The following is a 24,715-nucleotide window of genomic DNA, read 5'->3' on the forward strand; positions in this document are numbered from 1 at the left end:
AAGAGGCAGTTGGAATCATTGCCACAAAAATGATTTTTGTGTGGTCCTGCTGTGCGCCCCTGGATTTCCAGCGTGATTTATGGCTGCTCGTTTAAAAACAAACAAACAAACAAAAAGTCTGCATTTGGTTTTGTTGCAGGAGATTGTCGTGTAAATACTGTGGTATACATACTTAGTTCCGAAATTGTGGATTATTTCTAAAATTAAACTCATGGTAATTGCTGGCATGTTTTCCAGTTCCTCAAAGTTCTCTGTAAACCCACTGCTGGCTGTGTATTTCCCTTCTTCTATTCATGTAGCTGCTTCTATTCTTTATGGTCCTGCTGAGGTCCCAGAGGAAACAGAAAGCAACCGCTAGAGAAGTGCACGAAGCACCACAGCCCGGTGCCAGCTACTGCTCCTGCGGATGGGCAGGCTTTGGGAGACGCGGCTGAAAGCATCGAGGACAGTGTACAGGGCCCAAAAGCTTGGTTCAAAAACAAGGTGCAAGAAACAGCACAGCTGTTTGGGATGATTTAGCTACACATAAATTTCTCCTCCTTCACTCCCCACCCCCCTTGGCATTTACTATAGGCTGAAATAAATCTTTTTCGGGTTAGATATCCTTTCCAAAACTGCTAGGAATTACTTTCGTTTTGTCTTTTAGTCTCTCTTCGAGTGACCTGTAGCCATTTTTGAGCTACCCCTTTCAGGAGAGAAGGCTTTTCCTATATGTTTTGTTGTATATCTTTATACCTAACCTGAAATGTTTCACAATTGTGGAATTCATTGTATGTTCCTCAGTAAGTCTGAGAATTATTTTTGAACAGAGTTGTCTAATACTAATGCTCACTTGATTACAGTTTACATTTTACATTAATATTTGACTGTTGCAGAAGAATTCAGTATTCTTGACAATTTGTAAGAGTCAAAAGCTGATGTTGCTTGTGGGGATTAGGTATGGCCTGTGACTTTTTAAATAATCCTTATATATTATATATTTGTTGTTTTGCATCCAGATTTAAGTGGGTAGATTGAGTTGCATTGATGGCATATGTACCTAGATTGAAACCTCCTGAATCCAGGTAATTTCTTTCTTGGAAGTGCAGCATCTCAAGCGTAAGTGCATATTTCCTTTTAAGACAGGCTAAGTTTGTCTTTATGACACTTCGTAGAGGAAATAACGTGAAAACGGGATAAAAGTGATTATCTATCACTGATATCCTGGGGCAGATACTTAGTTTGTACAAGTTGTTGTCTCCCCCCTGCTAGCTGTCTTAATAAGAAGGAAGCTGCTGGTGTTTAAAATCTCAATGGAGAAAACACTAAGAAGAAAGTATTTGAAAGCAAAATTCAGGCAAATGCATGTTTATGAGTAATTTTCACATTCTTAATTGTTTGGAGATTAACGAGTAACTCCCTGTTCTTGAAAACCTGTATCTGCAGTATGTGTAAGTGGATAGAAAACATTTACCTCTCCCTGCATAGCTCAGAGTTGCACCCCTGCAAATTCTTTCAGGCTGCCCAGTTTTGCTTTAGCAGTACGTGGAACACGTCAGGAAAGCAAGGAGATTTCATCTTCAGATTAAAAATTGAAAGACTTCTGGTTGTATGTGGAACAGCTGGATGAAATGACTTGTGTTACAGAAAGGAACAGAGAAGGTGGCAGGAGTTCCTTGGTTATTGACATTTGTGAGTATACCGAATAAAGTGGTCCAACTGCAGTCCGATTCACTGTGCAAATTGTCCATGTAACATATTATTCCCATGAAATGCTTAGAAATCTTCTGCAAATTAAGCTAATCCGTAGTGTTTTAGAGTTTTGTGTCTTTTTCTGTTATGGCCACCACTTAGAGCTATTGTTTAAAAAAATTTTCTAAAACAACATAAACGCAGTTTAAAATTAAGCACAGTTGAGAGTAACTGCTTAAGATGTGCTTCTTGGTTCAGATGACTGCAACTTGAGATTTGCTGGCATGCATGAATGATTCAGGTGCCCTGAGGTGTCTGAGGATTGATGTGCTATTCAAATAACTGGAGTAACCTTCAAATCAGGGAGGTTAACATTGCATTTACTTATGGTTTCTATTTTTTGACACTTTGGGGCTGAGTGAAAGAACATAAGCAGGTTCGTTTTGATGTACTGGGAAATCCTTAAAATGCACAAATGAGCACTGCGTTACCTCCATGCCTGTGTGATGAACCTGGTTGTTCCTTTTATTTAAAATAAAATAAGATTGTTTAATTGAACAACACTTTGACTGCAATAGACAAGCCCAAACTATTGTTGATCACAGACTGTTGTGCATATTAAGCCCCAGATATTTCCATTAGTATTTCCATTACTGTAACTCTTTTGTATAGAAAAAAAAAAATCTTTATCCGTTTAGTTTTTTTGTTTGCTCCCCTTTAGACACCCCAAAAGACTTTCTGTCTTTTGACAGATAGAAGCTAAAGTTAAAACCGTATAAAATAGCTGACTTTGCAGAGATGCAAGTTTGATCTATAATTGGAGGTTAACATTCTCCACTTAGCAGCTCTGTGTATACAGGCTTTTCAAGAGCCGGGACTACAGCTCTGCTTTTACTTAAGTCAGTGAAAATCTGGAGTAACTCCACTGAAACTGAAAGTTCAATAAAGAACGAATTTATAGCTGCTTTACACATGGTGATTTCTCTATAGAAAGCTTTGCTGTTAAAATCTTTGTTGTTGATTTTCCTTTCCATTTGTGCCAGCGGTTCTCATTCATACCCCTTCAAGGCATTTTAAAGTATCAATAGCAGATCTAACAACTGACCCCACAGAATGTCTTTTACCATGAGCAGGTGTGTGCAGAGAGTGGGGGAAAGGGGTTGCTTTTGCATTTATGGATCTTCTCCTTTATCTGTCTAACATATACATCCCATTTATCACAGAATAAAAATCCCCTTTTCTCCAAGAAAAGTAGTACCGCGCTTCAAGCTCTGTGTAGTGTTTGATCCAAAGCCTCACTCAGTGGTTCATGAGCACTTCGTACTTACCTGATCATCAGCTGATGGCTGAATCATGAGAGTCCTTACACCCTTACATGTTAGGTTCACCTGGCTGAGGATGGGAAGGACATTTGAAAGACAGCTGTTTTTTATTTTCCTGCCTTTCTTTGTTTTGCATTTTTAAAGGAGAGAATAATTGAAACAGATACTCAGAAAAAAACGTAAAGAAGAAAGGCTAGTTTTAAGATTAACATGATTCCTTGATCCCAAGATTCCATTATATTGCAGGACTGAGTATTGTGCTGAAACTTCATGACTATTTATATTGCAAAAAATGCACTTTACTTTGGGTTGCTGCTACTTTCAACTTCAACCTTGCTGAATGACAAGTTTCCTCTATGTAACTCCAACCCAAGAAGCTTGACAAATGTCTAGATTTAATCATCTTATCTCTGGGGCTCCATCTCTGATACACTTTTGAAGTATAAAAATGAAAAAAGTAGATGAACATTTTTATGGGTTAAATAAAATGAGGTCGTAGGAAGGTGGGAAATGTAAAGGCTTGTATGTGTGACCCCTGGGAATTTTAAATGGGTTTTCTGGAAATCAGCTTCCAAAAATTTCATTGTGCATTCTTGAGTTTGTGTATGCAACAGCTTATTTTAATTCTCCTTTAATTTCAAGCTTACAAAGAGATGCTTATAAGCACAAAATAACTGACACTATTCTCTTTTTTTTCTCCATTTTCCAAATCTATGTATTCCAGTAAAACTAATACTGTTTCAAGATCAGTTTTTTTTAAGATTTAAAAACCATCGGAGACTCATAGTCTATTACATGTAAGTGATGGATGAAGCATGTGTAATATCTTGCCTAGAGTGGAAGGCTTTTATGTTCTGCCCGTGTATCATCACTGGCGCGAACAAGGGGCTCACCAGCTTCTGAGCATGTGTCTGTGCCAGAGGTAGCAGCGGGTGCCTGCTGCACTGCTTCTCTGTGGTCTGTAAGTGCTCCTCTGGAAACCCTACACTGAGGGAAAGCCTCTTTGGAGAGCAACGAGCTCACTGTATGTTATCTGAAGAGCAAAAGGGTTGAAGTAAAAGAACCCAAAATGCCCACTGTATGAAGGGAAGAAGGGGAATAAACCCACATTTTACCTCCGCCTGCCATTTCTACAAGTGCTCGTTTGATGTCAGCTCCAACTCCTCTCCTTCTCTGCCCCTGTCAGTACTTACACTGCCTCAGCCTGTTATTACAGTCAGACTTTTACAAAGGAATTTACACAATTTTAGTGTTGATCTTTTTTTCTCCCTCATATTCTTGCAATAATACATTTGTGTTATTTTGGGACGTCTTTGTCTTAAAAGCTGAATGCCTCTTTACACAATACTGCTCTTGCCTCCTCCTGCTGTTGATGATATCCAAACCAAGAATTGTTTGGTATGCAAGTGAAGGGCATACAATTGAGCAATCATAGCTACAATGGCAGGCTTTGCTGATGTCTAAATGATAATAAGAAACCAGTGGGGGACTACCCTGGAAAAGGAAATAAATAGAGAGAAATTATATGTTTTTATATATGTGTGGAATTTTTATGTATCCTGGGGGAATCGGGAAGCAAGGCTTGCTTCATTTTCGTATGGATTTACTCTCAACTTAAGCTCCTCGACACTTTGTCACTGCTCATATACAAAAGAAAAACAAACAAAAAATGTGAGGAGTAAAGATTAAAGGTTTGTATGGAAATCTTGAAATCTTGACCAAATGACCAAATACTGGATTGTCTGTAAATAGCATACCTGTTTTCAAGTGGTAACAGAGAGATATTCCATGTTCTGAGTGACAGATACCTGGATCAAGTGGTACACACGTTAATGTCTGTGATATTTTTGTAAGATCTCGGGATTTCTTTACATTTGCCTGGTTTTCATGTGCCTTGATGGGAGAGATAAGCAAGCTGCTTGAGCTTTAATGCAAAAGGAGTTTTTCTCTTGTGCTGGGCTTCAGTTTTAGCTTCTGCAATTTCAGTTTTAGCTTCTACATTTTCTGCGATATGCTTCTCAGGTGTGCCATGATAATGGAATTAAAACAGTTCAATAGCATAGCCCCTGAGTTTGGGAGAATAAAAATTGGAGATGTACTAAAGAAAATAACAAATTTAAGTATAATGTTGCTTAGTTTGCTTTGAAGTACCTTGCTTGCTGTTGAAAGGTTAATATTGACTGTGCTTTTGTGTTTCTTTTGACAGGTAACCCTGGACTGGCAGGTTATTACAGGACCTTTATACAGGCCTTGTACTGTGGACTAAATCAGCAGTACCCCGTCTGGGTTGTGAGCCATGCCGGACATTGTAAGCCTCCTAGTGGTATGGAGATGATAGAAGGTACTATAACTTGTACACACAGATATTTGTAACCTCTCTCATTTCTCCAGCAGAGCTTGTGCCTATTAAAAACAGCACGTCAAGTTTTTTTAAATGCTTTCATTATATTTCCACAAAACAGTTTTATGAAAAGAGAAGTCGCTAAGGGAAAGAGTAGTTTTAAATAAATTAGATTCGTCAGTCAAATAAATGCTATTAAGAGCATAGGAGAGTTTGCTGATTGCAGTCTTGAGAGACAAGAGAGGAAGGTCTCAAATGTATTTACATTGAAAACAGCCGATTATAAACGTTTGCCTTTTTTTTCTTAAAGGAATATCCAGTTCAGAGATTGAACACTTGAGGACAGACTTAATTATCTCTGAATTTAAAAGTAGTTGTACTGAAGTAGTGAATGTTTAGGAAGCAAGTAAATGTTTCTGAGACTGGGGTATGGGATGTTTGCAGGGGACAGGTTGCTTGTCTTTTTGTTAAAAATCTTTTGACGTGCCAATGACCAGCAAGACATGATAACCAACTCTATGTGGGTATTGTTAATGTACAGCATTGGAAAACTACATACAGATTGATTCAGAACAGTGATCTACAATCTTTTTTGATCGTGCACCCCTGTCAGTTAAAAAAAAATTTGAGCATACACCATTACTATCTATATTTTTTCATAAATTATATGCACGTGCAACTGAAGTTCTCATATTTTCTTCCTGCATCCCAATGCGTATGCACCCCACATCAGAGACCACTGACTTAGAGTGTGCAGACATTTAAATAGTTCACTTAACATATAAATGTTGCTTTCTGTGAAGTAATAAAGGTTTTAAAATGAAAGGATGTGTTAATATGCCTAGTTATATTTAGATCCAGTAGAATTTGGAAGTCTCAGAAAGACTAAAGCAAGTTTCCCAGTAGCAGTTACCAGTCACAGACAACTTTCCTAATTTACTGGAGGCACATCATATAGAGAAAACTGAACAAAACTACGTCCTTCATTTTTAGTTCTGTATGGTATCTTTATACTCAGAGAGCTCTTGCAAACTGTGCTCCAGAAAGACGCGCAACATTAATTGAACATTTCATTGTCATAATTCTACTTGTAGCACTCCACTCTGCAAAAAGATTTGAAAATTATTTTTACTCTCTGAATGAAATAAAGAAGTTATATCTCAGTTTAGACTTCCTTACCCTTCTCAGCTTTTAAAAGTGATTGAACAGTGCTGTGACTGTAAGCCATCAGTCTTTAGGTGTAGGCAAAATAACAAAAAGAGGAGCAGCATAGTAGCCCTCTCTTAATCATTTTGTCTAAAGCAACATAATCTTTATATGCTGTTCACATGTTAAAAGTGTTACTTTTTTCTTTCCATTGTCTGATGTTGAGACTGATTTATAGATTTATAGTTTTCCTAACAATAAAGGTGCGTGTGCCCCTTGAACAAATACTACCTAGGAACGGGTTCTTCTATAATACCAAAACCCCTGCCTGCCTACTTTGATAGTTTACTGTGCCTAATCTGTTATGATTGCATTGTTGTAAGCCTTTTTAAGGTGCAGGTAATTGCACATCATTTGCTTAATTTCAACCTTAAAGACATGTTAATAGACAAAAGAAAAAATGTACCCAAATAGACCATAATTCAGATGTGGCAAATTTTTGCTTTAGAGTAAAGATAACAGGTGTGTATACCCACAGTTAATATATTTTTTGTTAAGTTCTGGAGCTTCTTAATGCATCACTCTTTTGATGAATGCTTTTGAGATTTCTGATCTGATAACGTAAATATCTTCTACTTCTAACCAAGTAACTTATTAGACATCAGAAGAGTTTATTTAAAATACAAGTTATCGCTTCCTGTAAGAACATGTTAAACATGCTCAACGCCCTGCTGTTGTGGTTTAACCCGGCTGGCAGCTAAACACCACACAGCCGTTCGCTCACCCTCCCCCCTCCCTCTCTGGGATGGGGGGAGAGAAACGGGAAAGTGAAGCCTGTGAGTTGAGATAAAGACGGTTTATTAAGACAGGAAAATAATAATAACAATAATAATAATAATAGTGATAATGGTAATAGTATTAACAATAATAATGTGTAAGAAAACAAGTGATGCACAATGCAATTGCTCACCACCCGCTGACCGATGCCCAGCCTATTCCCGAGCAGCCGGCCCCCCACCCCGGCCAGCCACCCCTATATATTGTTTAGCATGACGTCAGATGGTATGGAATACCCCTTTGGCCAGTTTGGGTCAGCTGTCCTGGGTCTGTCCCCTCCCAGCTCCTGCTGCACCCCCAGCCTGCTCGCTGGCAGGACAGAGCAAGAAGCCGAAAAGTCCTTGGCCTGGTGTAAACACTGCTCTGCAACAATTAAAACATCAGCATGTTATCAGCGCTCTTCTCATCCTAATCCAAAACATAGCACCCTACCAGCTACTATGAGCTACTTAACTCTGTCCTAACTGGAACCAGGACACCTGCTTTCAAAACAGAGGCTACTACCTGAACAGAGAAGCACAGAGTCACAGAGTGGTTGAGGTTGGTAGGGACCTCTGAAGATCACCCGGTCCAGCCCCTCTGCTGAGCAGGATCAGCCAGAGCACATTGCAAAGGATGGCCTCCAGGCGGGTTTTGAATATCTCCAGAGAAGGAGACTCCACAACCTCTCTGGGCGATCCCAGTACTCTGTCAACCTCACAGTGAAGAAGTGTTTTCTCATTTTCAGATGGAACCTCCCGTGCTTCAGTTTGTGCCCGTTGCCTCTTGCCCAGTTGCTGGGCACCACTGAAAAGAGTCTGGCCCCATCCTCTTGACATCCTCCCTTCAGAGATTTGTATTTTGATAAGATCCCCTGTCAGTCGTCTCCAAGCTAAACAGACCCAGCTCTCTCAGCCTCTCCTTGTATGACAGATGCTCCAGTCCCCTAATTATCTTAAATTAGTATTTTCCTAAGGATTAAATGAGTGGTCTTCAGACTTAGTTGAAAGACTAAATTCAAATCATGTTTTCATGGTACGTAGCCATCACTGAATGTTCATTTTATAGACAGTGAAATCAGAAGAAAATAAATCGTGTTGGACTTCTCTGTCTTTTAAACATATGATTTCCCTTAAACTGCAGAAAACAATTTAAGAAAAGAATGAAAAATACTTTGGTGCTTTTTAAAGAAATTGAAGAAAATTGTTGAACAGTGTTACTCTTGAATACTTTGTAAACTTCTTGATTTAAGAAAATTCTAAGGGTAAAACTCAAAAATAAAATTAAGGTTAAAAATGTTCCATATTTATTCACATTCAAACTAGTCTGTCAAAATGCTAGTATAGCTGCTCAGTTTGGAGGGAGGCACTATAACAGGTTATGAATGGTGGAGACTGAAGCTGTAAGCTTTACATTATGATATCCAGTTGAATAGAAATGCCTGATTACTGCAAAAGGACTAAAGACCATTGTTTAGGAGTAGCTCGTCTGATGGCAATGAATAGTAGCCAGTTGGAAACTTTTCAACAGCCTTTCAATTTCTTTTGATAGGAAACAAAATGTTAGTTAAAACTAACACATCTCACTGAACAAATCCTGAAATTATTCATTGCTAATTTGATACTTACTGCTAATTTAGAACTGTGTTGTGGCTATCTAATTTTAAAATAAGGACTAAAAAATGCAGTCTTGCTCCAAATTTCTTTAAAAGTCCTGGAAGATGGGAAGTTAGATATTTTTTTTAGCACTCCGGTCAGCTTTTGCCAGTAAAGGCTGTATAGAGCTCTCTATACATGGGCTGTAGACAGTAATGGTGTTCCTTTCAATGTTTAAAATCTGTTAAACTATCCTTAGTTCATTTTGAATGGTAAAAGAGGTAGGCATTGATTTATGGTCCACCAAAAGACTGTTTCCATTGATTTCTCTTTAGCAGGAGATTAGGATCTTTGCAGACCATTTTGAAATTGGGTTATATCCTTAAGAAGCAATATAGGAAAAAGCATAGAAGTGCTTTTTTTTTGCACAGAAAGCAAATCTGTGAAGACATTAATTATTTGTTAGTGTACCATCAGTGTGAAGTTTTGAAGTGAAATGGAAAATTTGGAAGTCATGTGCAGCATAATTTATGTGATATATTGCTGATGTATTGCTTCTTAGCTGTGTTCTTTACTGTTGTTACTCACCTGAGTTTGCTTTTCCAGCCTTCTGACTTTTAATGAAACTGCAAAATTGACTTCAAGTCAGATTCTGCCTCATCTAAAGTGATATAGCACTACAGAAAATATTAATGAAATCATTTGGGGAAAACTGAATTTAGACTTGAGCGCGTTACTCATCTTGTTGGTTGCTCGATAGTTGTCCAACAAAGGACAGACCTAAGTGTGGGCATGGTTACCAGATATAAGCCGTAAATTGCTACTGTCATAGGAAATGCTGTGCTGGTAAGGAAAAAAACTAAAATAGTAGCCTGAGCAAGACAAGGAGCATGGTGTGCTATAATAAGAGGATTGTGTGTTATATAGGACAGTGATTCCCAAACTTGTGGTCTGTGGGCCACTAGTGGTTCCCAGGACACCTGCTTGTGGTGCAGGAAGAGCTGGCTGATCAGGTGGAGTTGGCTCTCTCACTGGTTTCCACTTGCTAAGCTGAATTACTGGTAGCTAAGAATACTTTTCTAATAATACTTCTGCTGCGTAAGCATTTGCAGCGGTGGTCTTCAAGATGTTACACAACCACGGATGTGGGGAGATGGGGAGCAATGGGATTGCGGTCTGCACTGCTGCAGACAGGAGAGGAGGAGATGGTGAAAAATGGTCTGAGAACTTGGGCTCCTAGAAATAGTGACTCATCTTTAGCTAATAGCTTTTGTCCTTTAGCTAATAGCTTTTGTCCTTGTCATTGTGTCTAATCCCAAAGGAGAGAATTCACACAAAGGCACAGGGAGTCAGTATGCATTTGGTAATTTTAGCTATCTTGTGACTTCCATTTGTTTTAAGTAGTATGAATGTTTTTAATGATTGCAGATTTTGGAGAATACTTGCACTGCTTCTTTAAGGTGAACAAAAGCTACCAGCAGTCTGTTCAGTCAGTATTAAAACACCTCAGAACTAGTGTCTGTGGTGCTAAGAAGGTCTTCAATCTGCGAATCCTTATCTGGGCCTCAGCACTGTATGGTTAGAGATCATACAGCAGTGGTGACAGTAGGTAAGGATAAGGCCCTGAAGGGAAGAAGGGCCCAAAAAAACTGGTTAATATTCAAGGATCACCTCCCCCAAGCTCAAGAGCAATGCATCCCAACAAAGAGGAAGAAGCCAGGCAAAACTGTGAGGAGGATGAGCTCATGTGAGCATGGATGAACAAGGTGCTCCTGGCCAAGCTCCAACACAAAAAGCCTGCCTGCAGAGGGTGGAAGCAAGGACAGGTAATCTGGGAGGAATACAGAGACATTGTCAGAGCATCCATGGATAGAGTTAGTAAAGCTAAATTTAAATGAAATGAATCTGGCCAGTATGTCAGGGGCAACAAGAAGGGCTTCTACCTCAGTGATAAGAGGAAGACTAGGGAAAATATGGGCCTTCAGCATTGGTGAGGCCACACTTGGAGTAGTGTATCCAGTTCTGGGCTCCCCAGTACAAGAGAGATCTAGGCATACTGGAGAGAGTCCAATGAAGGGCCACCAAGGTAATCAAGGGACTGGAGCATATCTCTTACGAGGAAAGGCTGAGAGAGCTGGGACTGTTTAGCCTGGAGAAGAGAAGGCTCCAGGGAGATCTCAGTGTCTATCAGTACCTGAAGGGAAGTTACACAGAAGATGGAGCCAGGCTCTTTTCAGTGGTGCCCTGTACCAGGACAAGAGGCGACGGGCACAAGCTGGAACGCAGGAGGTTCCCTCTGAGCAGGAGGAAACACTTTCTTTATATGAGGGTGACCGAGCCCTGGCACAGGTTGCCCAGAGGCTCTGGGGTCTCCTCCTTGGAGATCTTCAGAAGCCACCTGGATGTGGTCCTGGGCACCCTGCTCTGGGTGCCTGCTGGAGCAGGGGTTGTGCCAGAGGGGACCCAGAGGCCCCTGCCAACCTCAGCCATTCTGTGAGGTGTCTGGACACATTCTGGTACATAGTGGTAGTTACGTTTAAAGGCATTTACATCTTGTAATATGAAGGTTAAGAGAGGAAAGTAGAAGAAAGGCAGCTGAACCGACATTTTACATACATATTTTAAGCTTATACAGCGAATTAATATTCCAACAATATTCTCTGCTTCCTGTGCAGATAAATTAAAACATCTGAGAGTCATTGATGGATGGCTTATCTTTAATACACGTTTTTTCCAGGTTTAGTCAGTTATGTTTAAGTATTAAAGACCTAGAGAACTCTATGTCCAAAAACACACAGCACTGCTCTGCAGAATTAATAGAGTTATGTGGCAGGAAGTTTCCCCATCAAATGGTACCATGCTGTGGGTACATTAAGAAAAACCAGGTTGTAACCACGCTATCCAGATAGAATTAAACTAGTTTAACATCCAAGTGTGATTTTTTTTCTTAAAGCTCAGAGAGGAGAAGCTTCCTGTTTACGTAGCTGGCCTCAGCACTGATTAATCACCCCGAGGTCCTCCTGCGGTGCTTGTCACCAGCGAGGGTCCCTGCATGCGCCGAGGAAGCGGTTGTTTTCTCAGGATGGGGCAGGAACTGCCAGCTCAGGGCACTTTTGTCTGGCTGCCCCTCCTGCTGCAGCAGGTGCTGCTGTCCAGTAACCATATTCCTTCCTCCTCTTTGGAGAGGGCAGCTAGAGGAAGGAAGTGTGTGTGTGCATTTGGAAGTTGTTATGAGGCGTTTAAATGCTGAAGTTTTTGTCTTTACCTGGTAAGATCTGTGTTTTGCTGTATGGTTTTACTGCTGGGTGTCTGTTTTAAGGAAATAAATGAACAGTTCACGGTGGGAACCCACCGCAGTGTTTTAAATCAAAACGTGTGAAAAGCAAGCAGCCCTGGAGATGCTGCTGTCCGCCATTTACTGTAACGCGCCTTTCCCTTGAGCCACATTCAGCTAATTATTCATAGAGGTCCTGTAATCATGCCTGTAATTATGCAAAGAGATCCTTTGAATGAAATGTTGGCATTTGGCATTCTTTATCAGCTCCGCTTAATTTTAATCATGTGTTTGAAAATCTTGTTCAATTCAAAATCAAAACTGAAAAAATAAAATTGTGCCATATGTGCAGTGTTTCTGAATTGTTTTATTATTTTCTTTTCTGGCCAACCAAAATGTTATTAATTTTAACTGCTCATAACAGCATACTTTAACAGTCATGTATTTATTTATAATGATCACTTAAACACTATTAAGCTGATTCTGGTACCACTTAATGCATGACTCTATTCCATTGATTGTGATGGACTAGTGACCAATTTTTGCTGGTGTTACTAAGAAAAGGGGTTTATCTTTATTTTTATTATAACTATATGAACAATAAGTTCCCTCTAGTTTCTATTTCTTTCAAGGTTTTTCACTGTCAACATAGTATCTGTGTATACTATTAAAAAAGTCCATGAATAGCTTTCTAGTCTATTCTAGCACTTTATTCAACTAATTCCCCTGTTAGAAGAAACTTTTTTTTTCACCCATATCTACAAATAAAGTTAATATAATTCAAATTTAAAGATGTGTTTTAAAGTAACAATTTTTGAAACCTGATACAGACTTCTGGATCCTTATCCAGAAAACAAGATGTTTAAAAAAAAATTGACATTCATCCATTGGAGAGTATAATTTCTTTACTGCATTCCAGGAAAATTTGGATGTAGGTTTTGAGATTGTTTATGGATCATTTTCTGCCTTTCACCCCATGACATAGGTATGTTCTCCAGCTGATACCATCATTTCTAATTAGATGCAGATGGCTGTTAGTGGGGGGAAAGAAGTGTTCAAGAATTTGAACCCTATGAAAAGGTAACAGTTATATCTTTTGGTGTCTTGACTTTAGAAGGCATGTCACAGTTCACTGAGATGAGCAGTGCTGTGATGTTTCAGACTAACTCGATTAAATGTTTTCTGTACTATCGTAGAGAAATAGAAAAAGTGAAATAATTCAATAAACAAATTATTGAAATGATTCAGATTATTTTCCCTCGGGATAATGCTTAAGAATCTTTTAATCCCAAATCAGATTGAAAAATACATTCACATTTGCTAAAGGACTGAAAATGGACTATCCCCATAGCAGGGAATAATCCCTTCTCTCCGATGATGTAACAGGTCTGGGTTTGTTTCAATAGCTGAACCAAAAGTTTTTCACTACATAGGTTAACACCAGGGAAAAAAAAAAAAAAAAGATCAAATTGTTTATTTATTAATAATAATTCCTACTTTCTGATATAGACCTTATATTTAATTTTGATCCCACAAAGCTTGCAAAAATGTTGCTGATCTTGGTGCGATCAATTCAGTGTTTCCCAGTAGTTTTATTTTTAATTCACAGTGATCTGCTGTCATAAGACTCAGGAACTATCAACAATGCACAGCACAGTTCCAGATTCTAAAAATAATCAAGTGTGGAACTTGGAGCCTCTGTTTGCTTTGGTTTGGGGGAGTTTCCCTTTCTTTAAGAGGCAATGTAGGTGTTTCACGGAAACGTAGGTGGATATAAAGCAGATTATGCACAGAGTGCCACTGGCCTCACTCTTAGATCAGATTCTTTAATGAATTACTCACACCTCTAGTGCATCTACTTATATCTCTCACCAGAATCTGAGTAAGGGTTGTATGCTTTGGGAAAGGAGCAGGGACAAAATGGTAACAGTGTTGGGGACCCAGGTTGAATGAGGGACCGTCATTGGTGCGTTAGATGAAGGAGTTTTTCCTTTTTTTCCTCCTTTTGATGCTGAACATGAGACTGTTCTTTTGATTTAAGCTAAACATACTCTTACCTTTCTAAATTTAAAATTCTGTTTTGTGCATGAATGCATTTATTAAAACAATTTAATTTATTACAGCTGTCAAATTACTGGTGAAGTCAAGTGGCTGCCTAGTTGCCAAATTAATCCCTGTTGGGTTAAACCGTGAAACAAACTCTAGCAAAGTTCTCTAGGATTGCTGTTGTAGTGGTTTTGTTGTTGTTTTGTTTTGTTTTGTTGTTGGGTTTGTTTGTTTGTTTTTTGCCTTTTTTTTTTTTTTAGAGTATAGCTGTTTTCAGACATACTACCACTGAACCTTTGCCATCTGAGACTCCGTTGACTTCTATGGTAATGTTTACATGGTTTGGAGAAGTTTAATCCTGCAGTTAATCATGAAGAGATTAATTACTGTATTTCTGAATGCACGTCAATATATATTAAACTCTGCATGATTATATTTGGATCTGTTTGTATGGGTCAAATTCAGTTACTTTCAGTAACTAATTCAAAAAATTATACTGTAAAGTATAATTTAGTAATTATACTTTAATTATACTTTATACTTTTTACTTTGTCAGTTTCAAAGAGACTGTAGCGAGCTGCGGCTTTGATGTCTACTAACATAAAAGAACAAGAAAACTGACTCTTACCCGGCTGTGAGCGTGGCACTCTTTGTTGGTCACAGGTGGTTTGCTTTCTGTGTAGCACATCTCACCTGTGTAAAATGAAGAGCAAAAACTCCCTTATTCATTTATAATGACAAATCAGCACTGTAATGGTAGCACTTCAGTCTCGATGTCAGCTATGATGCAAAACTCCAGGGAAAAATAGAGCCATCACCAGTATCTGTGGCATGTTGCTGTACCTGCTCTGCTGTGTAGTTCAGTTAGGTGACTACAAATGAAACTTTCATTAAATCTTGATTATAGGCAACAAATGTGTCAATTAAATTTTAAATAGTTTAACAGAAGAAAAGATATAAATCATATAATTTAAAGTGGTTAATTTGATAGAAATGTGTTTCTTCCCCAGAGATAGGCAGTTTGCACTATACATCACCTGCAGGTTATTATTTAAAGCATCAAGAAGTGATTAAAAAAAGCTGCCTTATTTCAAGACAGTGCAAACTATTCTCTCTATATATTCTATTTTCTCTCCTCAGCCTTGCCACTGATTTTAATAAATTCAGGCTTTTACATACAGCGTTTTGTCCATTTCTCTTTTGCCTTATGCTGTGGGAAGTAATGAAAGATGGAGTTTGAAGTGCTCCTAAACCAAAATCATGTCCTTTTCCACTGATTCCACACAAGTTCAGGTGATGGCGAACATGTAGCTCGGTGGGGAGTATCGGAGCAGAGAACTGGAACCTCCAGGCTGCAAATGTCTCTTGATGTCACAGCAGCCAGCAGCAAAGCCCCTGTTGCTCTGACTCCCAGTAGGGATCGCAGCTGCTTCCCTTTGCTGTCAGTGTGCTCACCTTGTGCAAAGAGGAGACCCAGCAGAGACTTGGTAGGCTTTTTGAGGCAGGGAATAAGTAGAAGCATTGGCTGAGCACTGTGAGGTAGCTCTGCAGTACTGTTTTGCAAACGTTTCGTGCTCTACGGCCTGCAGTGCTGGTAGCATGGGGTCGTGTTCTCACCTGTAATAAAGTGACACAGCTCTTCTGCAGCCAGTGGCGTGGCACTAATTTACAGCATCAGGGAATCTAAGATGTGATTTTGAAAACTTATCATCTGAGAGTTTGGAAGTATACAGGTTAAAGATGGAAAAACGTTGTGCTTTCCTAAGTGGGTTGTTTACTCCTTAAAATAAGAAGGGTGCTAGACAGCGTTGTTATATAATCGGAATCTGCTTACTGCAGGTGGTTATTCTGTACACTAAATTTAACATTTCCGTGGACAGGTGAAGATACAAGCCAACACTTTATGTAGTATCAGTACAGTATCCTACTAGTGTAGTATCATCTGAGATGAACATATGCAAGAGTAAAGAAAAAGCCCTAAATTTGCACTGAATGCCATCCAACTGCCATCATTGTAGCTAGAGGAGTTAGGAAGTGTACTACTGTTATTTTAATGTTACTCTGAAGACTTACACTTATTTGAACATTTCGGTCTTTGTCTTTATCAGTTCTAAATATGATTTTGGGATGGATTTTCAAGAGAAATCAGAACTGGCCTAACAAATCAGAAGTTTTAGCTGGGTTTCAGCAGCAGTTGAATTGCTTCAGAAAAGCAATTTGCTTTCACATATGGTTTTACATTTGAGTTGCTTTCAGTTGAGTGCTTCAGAAAACATCACCCATGGATCCAGCCAGTTCTACCTTCCTGTAAGTTGCTATAATGTTGAAATTCTGTATTGCTACTTGTGTTACTGTATAGCTGCCCATCCAGATACCTTCCTAGCTGCTTGCTTGTTCAGCCTTCCACCTCTTAATATTGTTCTGTACTCATTGCCATTTTCTCACACTTTTAACAATACTTTTGACTCCCTGTCTGTGGAATAACATGGGTTGTCTTCCTTGGCTTGCTGTCTGTCTTCACTCCAAGCTTCGGCTCTCCTTTATTTGCTCTTAGTCCCTCTTTCTCTACTTGTATGTGTTTAAACTTCCCAAAGTTTTGAAGTGCTGTTTTCAATAGGTGTGACTGTTAGACTTGCCTACTACGGCACAGTGTTTTATTTATCATACACCTACTGAATCCATTCCTATGAAATTACATTCATTGTTTTTTGTTCATTTCAACCCTCGTATAATTGCCACTGCCCTTTCTATGCCTCTTATTGTCATGCTGCATGTAGGCAGTCTTGGTGATGTGCAGGAATCATTATTTAGTTTTTCTTCCATTGTCAAACTGTGCAAACACAAGTTGTTGTGAAAGTGTGTTATATACTGAAGTTGCTTTTTGTTACTTCATTCAGTGAGAAATTTCCATGCCTTTGTTTCAAGATTGCATTTTCCTGGTGTTAAATTGGAAGATGTTAGATCTGGCCAAACACAAAAAGATCGTGATACTCGTGTGCTTTGCAGTAAGGAATTACCGTAAGGAACAACGCCCTGTGTGTGTGTTTTTCCTGGATAGACTCATGCATCACATGCCTCAGGCTGATGGTGCAAGATAATTCAAATACCAATGAAACACATTTGCCCTTGTAAAACTGGGTGATATTATTTCAGACCATATGTGAAATGAGTATTCCTAAGGGAAACACTCAAGGTGGACATCTGGAAGAGTACCACCTGCCAGTCCGGCATAGCAAGGAAAACAGACTTCTGGGGGAGTGGAAGTGGTATCTGGGGGGAGCTAGGGGGCCTGGATTGATTTTTGCAGCCTAGCTCAGCAAGTCAACAAGATAATGGAAATTGTAAGATTTTCCCTATGTTGTTTGAACATGTACTACTGGTACGATGATCCCTCCCAGAGGCTCAGTCAGAATGTGCCCTTCTGTGTTCAGTGCACGCCTTGTGGCAGATGTTTTCCTGAAGATCTTGTGAATGACTTCATTTTCTCAACCATTGTATTTTCAAGGACATGAGCTCTGCTTCTTATCACTGTGTATGATAGCTATGCCAGTGCAAGGCTACTTCTTGCTTTCTTCATAATGCCTCTCTCTGTCCCCTTTTCTTTTTTTTTTTTCCCCTGTGATGTTCCCCTTCAGCACCTGGAATGGAAAGGCTGAGCCCTGCTACACTGATAGCTGCTGTCATGGCATGTCTTTGCTGTGGAGTTACTCTGAAATGTTGAGACCTCAGCAATCCCAACAAAAGTAATACATTCAGGGGTTCCCACTATAATGGTGTTACTGGTTTGGTTTTGTACCTGTTTAATGGTATGTACTCCAGTGTATTTCAGTGATTTGGGCTATGTTTAGTGATTCTTCCTTAACCAGCAGTGGTAGAGATGATTTATTTTGGAATTACTGGAAAAGGGAGAATTGCTGGAATATTTTGAAGGATTGTCAGCACTGAAACTATTAGTTGTCTGTTGCTTTGCAAGTGTAGATATGAAAGTCCAGACATGAAATGACTTCAAAACTGGGAAAAAGCTGAGTAAAGCCTAGATAAAAGTCTAACTTATAATAAAGTAAGGACATAACATTGCTTTATTGTATTCTGCAGTTAGTTGTCTTGTGGAGGATATTCTGCAAAGTGAAATGATGTGCAAAGTGGGATACCTGGCGTGTTGACCTTACTTCACTTTTACAATCAATGCAACTAAGGAAAATGGTGCTGCAAGTTTTGCTATTCAAAATAATTAGGTCTGCTGAGATCTGTAATAATCCAAGTAGTGTTCTGCCTTCAAAAGAGCTGCTTAGAAATGAAACAAACAAACAAAGAAAAAATCAACCAACCAACCAACCTGAGATGAATAGAGTCATAGTGAACATAATACTTGGTCCTATATCAAGATACGTCTTACGTAGCGGTTGGCCACAGTGAGGAAGTCCCTTCCTGTTGTGTTTGTGTGGGCAAGTGAAGCAAGGAATTCACAAGAAAATGAACATGAACAATCAGCTTCCCCGCAGCTCAGACCTCTTCGCTTTTGCTCCTTGAAGTTACTTTATAATGGAAATTTAGGTCTGCTCCTGTACAGTGATGGTCCCTCTAACCCCTCCCCTGCCAAGTTGTTTTTTTTGCTTTGTTTTACTTTGCTTTTTGTTATTTTTTTAATAATGATATTGAAAATTGTTTTAAATTACACTTCTGTAGTTGTTCAGTTTGACAGTAAAATGCAATCCTTCAGAAACAGAAAAGAATCCATTTATGTTAAACACCCATATTAGATTTGGTGTATGCATTTAAAAATGATAACGGAGGTACAGTTTGACATAAAACTGCACAATAAAACACTGTTTAATGATGCTTTCCTTGCCAAAAATAGAGACAAGCAACAAAATTTATCTCAAGCCTTGCACTGTTATCTCATTATACCTCGGTGATAGTTGCTTTAACTAGAGGGAAGCAAGACTGGGAATGCAAAATGAAAAGAAGTCTCTCACAGACATCTTCATTCAGTAAGTTCAATGTACTGTAGTATGTTTTTAATCAAAATTGTTTTTTAGTATTTCACATGTTTATTACTTCATTTGGTCAGACTATGCAAGTACTAATTTAATTATGATACAGCTTCCTTTCAAAAACAGATTAGGTGTTAAATAAGTGTCCCAGCAATAGGTATGTAGATAGTAAAGGAAATCGGTAGTTTAATTTGTAAATTAAGGTCTTGTTATTTTTCTAATAAAGAAAATAATACCTATGACCATTTCAGTGTCTTGAGTACATGGTAATTTATTTGTAGAGGATACCTTTACAAAAAGTAATTACTTCAATAAACACTAATGAGTGGTGTGTTTATCTTAAAAGTTGCATGAACAGTTCCTGAGGGTACTAGGGCCAGATGAAGGTCTAAGGGTTAATCTAAAACACAATGCTTTAAGACCTGGTTCCTGGTGTCAGTAGGAGTTCTTTGGTATTTATTGAGCATTCTTTCACGGTTTCCATCCCACTTCTTTGGCATTTTATCACTTGCTGATACAAATTATCCAGGCTTCAATAATCAAATGAAAGATTGGGTGAAGCATTCAGGCTCTAAGCAATATATCTTCAGGGGATGTATTTTCTAAAAGATTTTCCAAAATTAGACCCACAAACCAGAAAGCTCAGTTTTTAAGCACACCGTTCTGTTTAAACATTTCAGATGGCATTATTCAGTGGTGAGGAATTGCTATATTTTGCTACAAGAAAAAAAACAACCAGATAGGTTATTTAGTTTACAGAATTAGACCTCTGACTATGCAACCCTGTTTAACAGGTAGTCCTCCTAAGTAATCAGTTGTGGGGCTGCTTTCTGCCTGCCTTGTGAAGACAAAGATTAATCTACATGAAGACAAAGATCAATTTCTTGTGATGTTACTGCATTGTCATGCATTGAAACTTGTTTCTCTCCTCACTGCTAACGGTAAGCAGTAAGGTGATAGCACCCACCTGACAAGAGCTGCGAGGAGAGGCCGAGTGAACCCCTTTGCAGCCCCTGAGCTCAGTTTCCAGATCCAAACTTGTCTTTATCTTGTAAAAGGTTCAGTTCTGAAAATTCTTGACCCCGTGCTAGGTCCATCGGAGTTTGTCCTTAGATATCCTGGTGCTACCTCTTGGAGCAAATGAGTAGCGAAGGGGAAGATGCAAGGCAGGTAGGGCAGGGTTTTCTTTTCCTCCCTTTTCTTCACATATAACTCCAAGTCACCTTTTCACACAGGCCCTGACGCCAGATTCAGTGACACTCTTCCTTGTTTGGATGCTGTCTGCTTCGTGTCACAAGGTCACACACAACCCTTTCCTTCTGGAACACCAGTCTTCCTCTTTGCTTTAATGGCTTCCTCAGTGTAGGCCACACACTGCAAAGAGCCTCGTCCCAGTCATAGAAACTTGCCTTGGTCACCTTACTGGTACTTATCCACTAAGGTTTATCCTGCCTTTTAGGTAACAAGCAAGTTCCTCGGGTTTATTCAAGACAGGCATCATCTCATTCCTGGAGCTACACTACCTTATGGGTCTCGCTAGCAATACTGTTGCAGTGTACGGGTTCCCTGGTCACCAGCTTGGTGCCATTTTCATGGCAATACGTCCCTAGGAATAAAGAAAACCCCTGTTGTTCTTTCTTCAGGGGATCATTGGTCTCTTGTTGGCACCTCCAGCTACGTGCCAGCATTCATGGAAAGATCAGTGTCTGCGATTTCTCACCCATCCTTTTCTTGCAGGGGAGGTGGAGGTGGTTTTTTTTCGTGAAAGCCAGACTTGCAATGCAGTATTATAAAGAAAGGCAGTGTGCTGTTCTCAGAACCTGAAACAAATTCTGCCACTTTGTCCCCTGTTTTCCCATGCAGTTTTCCTTCCTATAATTAATTAAAAAAAAGCAAAGCCAAGAAGCAGAAACTTTTTTTTTTTTTTTGAAACAAGGCACCAACATGAGACTTAGGTCAAATGCTGTCTGAATCAAGCCATTTTATAGATTCATAATGACCAAGCAAAATTGGTTAGTTATTTCATTTGTTATTTTGTGATTGATTTGTGATTAGTCTGTTCAGTTTGTTCCTAAAGCAGCAATATATTTTTTTTCTTAAGATGCTACCTGAAGCAGTCCATATTTGTACTAGGTCAGTGATGTGGTTAGTCTTTTGTCTTGCTACAAGAAATGTTGAATATATTTGTGTTAAGGACAAAAAGCTTGTTTGTTTGTTCGTTTTCTGCTTCATAACTTGGAGGATGGTCGATCTACATGAGGCCGCTCATTTAACTGATGTGCTTTTTTTTTTTTCTGCCTGAGAATTTCCCTTGCATACACAGCTGAAAAACAAACAAAATTCTCTGTTACTTCCTTGAAAACTGAAGTCCTCTTCCCTAGCAAGATTAACTTGTCGACTATCTTAGAGCAAACACTTTATTTTAATCTATCATTGTTTTCTGACACTGGGTTTAGTAGAGGTCAGAGAAAGAGATTCATTAAAGTGATTGCGCATTTGTTTTTCCAAAAGCACATCAGAAGATTAATGCTTTGCCAAAGAAAATAAGGAAATACAGTATTTCTTTTAATACACTTCAGCTAAATAAAGTCTTGAAATCACATGCCTTGGCCCAAATGGGGTGTTTGCAGCTTAAGGTTCAAGTAGGATAATTTGTGCTATCTGAAAACTGCTTAACTGAGCTCTATTTCAGCCACTTCGTTTATTCCACACCTGAGGTAAAGTAACTCACCCTCTGGTCCCTTCTCTGATGTAGAGCCATTGGAGAGCTGACTGCCAGTGTGTTTGTGCAAGTCTGTTTGCTTATATAAAGAACCCATTTAAGCTCCTCCACCCAAGAAATTCGTGTTGATTTTGGATAATCCCTGGACAATTTTATTCCATAAAATAAATAAATAAATCTTTCAAACCTGTGACACAGCCCAGATCCGCATATTTTGGGCTATTATAAGCATAACATTTGCATTGGGGAAACATGAACTAACATGAGACATTGGCAATTTTATATTTGTCCAGAAGTAAAATAGAATATGTATTTCCATACAGATTCTGTGAAAGTGTAGTTCACCTGATAAAAGAGAGCTGGATCAGTCTGGGATGACTGGAGGTTGGTGCACGCATCTCCAGACCCTGTACTGCATGCTCATCCTCCAGGGTGGCTTTTCTAGAATTAATGCCGAAGTGACTCGGTTTGGCAACAAACCAGTGTTTCAGAAGAAAAGGAAAAATTGTATTAAACTTCAGAACAATTCTGTTGAGTCAGCACTGGCTGTCAGGACTCATTTTCGATATGCTTAAGTCCTAACCTCAAGTCTGGGCAAACAAGAGGAGGAAAAGGCCTTATTCCCTTCTCTTAATCCCTACAGGCATGACCCATATCCCTCCTTGAGGTTCTTACTTTGGCTGCAAAAATGGTTCTGAACAGACACATCACTAATGAAATCAGTAATAGCCGTGAATATGTTGCCCTGGGTCTCCACACTGCTATTTACTGGGTAACTATATATTAAATTAGATATCTAAAGTTTAAGAAACAGGTGTAACTGATTAACTATATTAGACAACTTTGAAAATGTTGAGACTGGGCCAGGCTGTATTTGCTGTATTGGTTATTAATAGCATTGCAATAATTTTCAGCGTGTCTCTTGTAGCAGATTCTGAACTGGTGTAGTCAAAAGTTGCTGTTAACCTGGGCAAGCTTGATTTTCCGTCGTCTGTATTGACAAAGGAATCATAAGATTGGCTTCAAAATCACGAGACTGTATGAATAATACAAGTAAAATTTGTTTTCTTTCCTGCTTGGTTTCTCTGGTCTTGTGAACCATGAGAGATTCTCTAGAAGGTTTATACACCTACTTTGCATCCTTTTCTGTTCCTCTAACCTAGAAGTAAGCTGAAATTCTTGTAAAATCCCTTATTTTCAAGAACGAAGGCTATGAATGGAATGTCAAACATGAAAAGGCTTGCTGATAAATCACTGGAGATGGCAGTGCCTGAGAAATAAAGCATGGGAATGGTAGCAAATGTTTACAAAGGAGAATTAATCTCCTCAACCCAACACATGGTAATATATATATGCTGAATGAAACATACTCTGTCACTTGTTGCTGTATCCAGTGGGTCACCGTATTTCTGCTATTCTGTGTTTTGTGTGTGTTATACATACCCTTAATTAGACTTATGATGTAGACAGCCCACGTCTGCATGGGGTTAAGTTGCTGTATAAATAAATAAAATGTAGCTTTTGCTAAAAATAGAAATTAAGATTAAAAACAATCTGGCCTTAGGGTTTTGGAAAACAGAGCAAGCTTTTTGTTTTCCATTACTTGTAGAAAGCCTAATAGTTAATATATTACTTCTAATCTAATTTTGCATTCTCTGAGTGTGTTTTAGTAAATCTCTTTTTCATTTAGAGTAAACTACTATAAATTATGCTGGGTTATGATCATTAGTACTTTTAGTAGAAATACTAGATTAGCTGAAGACAAATTTGCTTGTTGTTACCTCTGTGGTAATATTTTAAGCTCAGAAAAAAAGGCATCAGAACACATTCTTCAGCAATTATTTTGCTTCAAAACATTGTATTTTATACAGAAGATCAAAAAGGCAATATAATGCCAACCCACTTAGGCTACCAGTCAATACTGTTGCTGTCAAAACCCCAGCAACCTCAGTACATTCGTGTTAGTGATTTTTAGCATTTGAGGCTCCTGACCATTTGCCATCAAATTTATTGCACACGTATTAAAAGAGCAGTTAGTCTTTGTAATTTGGTAATGTATGTTCGGAGTCATAGGCGGAACGACTTCTGTTAGCACCTTCTTCAAGCAGGTACAAAACCAGCTACACCTGAAATGGGTCCCCACTGCGAGCTAACTTTCTCTTACAGTAGTTTCTGAGTGCCTCGCAGACTCTTTAATGTAAGTGTCTGTACAGCATCTCTGCCTGATGGATGTTTCTTCCACATCTGTTTCTCGCACAAGGAACTGACGCAGAAGGCATCAAAAGAAACAGAGTGGGGACTGAAATACCTAATATTTGGTGGACCAGTTAGGGCTGTACGTGCACCACATCTGGTAGCTGAATGGTTATAAACGGGTGGTTTATGCCAGGAACCTATGTGCTGTGCGTAGAACCATAGCTCCGTAAGGAGCCAGTCCCCATCCTGTGTCTGAACCTTGCTGCCTGGAGATTTGGCCCCTTCCAGACTAAAGCTGCATTGCAAGTCAACGTGTAAGCAGTGTAACAGATCAGGAGGTTAAGCAGGAGTGTGACATTGAGCTCTGAGGTAACGGCACGGGTTTAAGGGATCAAGTGATATTAGTACTAGGGCATCTCTTTTAGATGAACTATACAAATATGTTCCTAGGACTTGAGGAAACAGCTTGAAGCTGTGACAGGGGTGGCTCAGGCTGGGTGTTAGGAAAACATTCATCACCGAGATGGTGATCGGGCACTGGAACAGGCTTCCCAGGGCAGTGGTCACGGCACTGAGCCTGCCGGAGCTCACG

General features: G+C 39.2%; 1 protein-coding gene across 2 annotated transcripts in view; it reads left to right on the forward strand.

Moving 5' to 3' along the window:
• LDAH (lipid droplet associated hydrolase) overlaps nucleotides 1–24,715 on the forward strand; it is a 119,554-nt gene that overhangs the window by 27,495 nt on the left and 67,344 nt on the right. For both annotated transcript variants that reach the window (XM_083830551.1, XM_083830552.1), the window contains one exon: nucleotides 5,200–5,334. In XM_083830551.1, coding sequence (XP_083686677.1) covers nucleotides 5,200–5,334 — 135 coding nt within the window. The remainder of the gene's footprint in view (nucleotides 1–5,199; nucleotides 5,335–24,715) is intronic.

This window comes from Anser anser, assembly GCF_964211835.1.
Source record: "Anser anser genome assembly, chromosome: 3".
Taxonomy (NCBI): Eukaryota; Metazoa; Chordata; class Aves; order Anseriformes; family Anatidae; genus Anser; species Anser anser.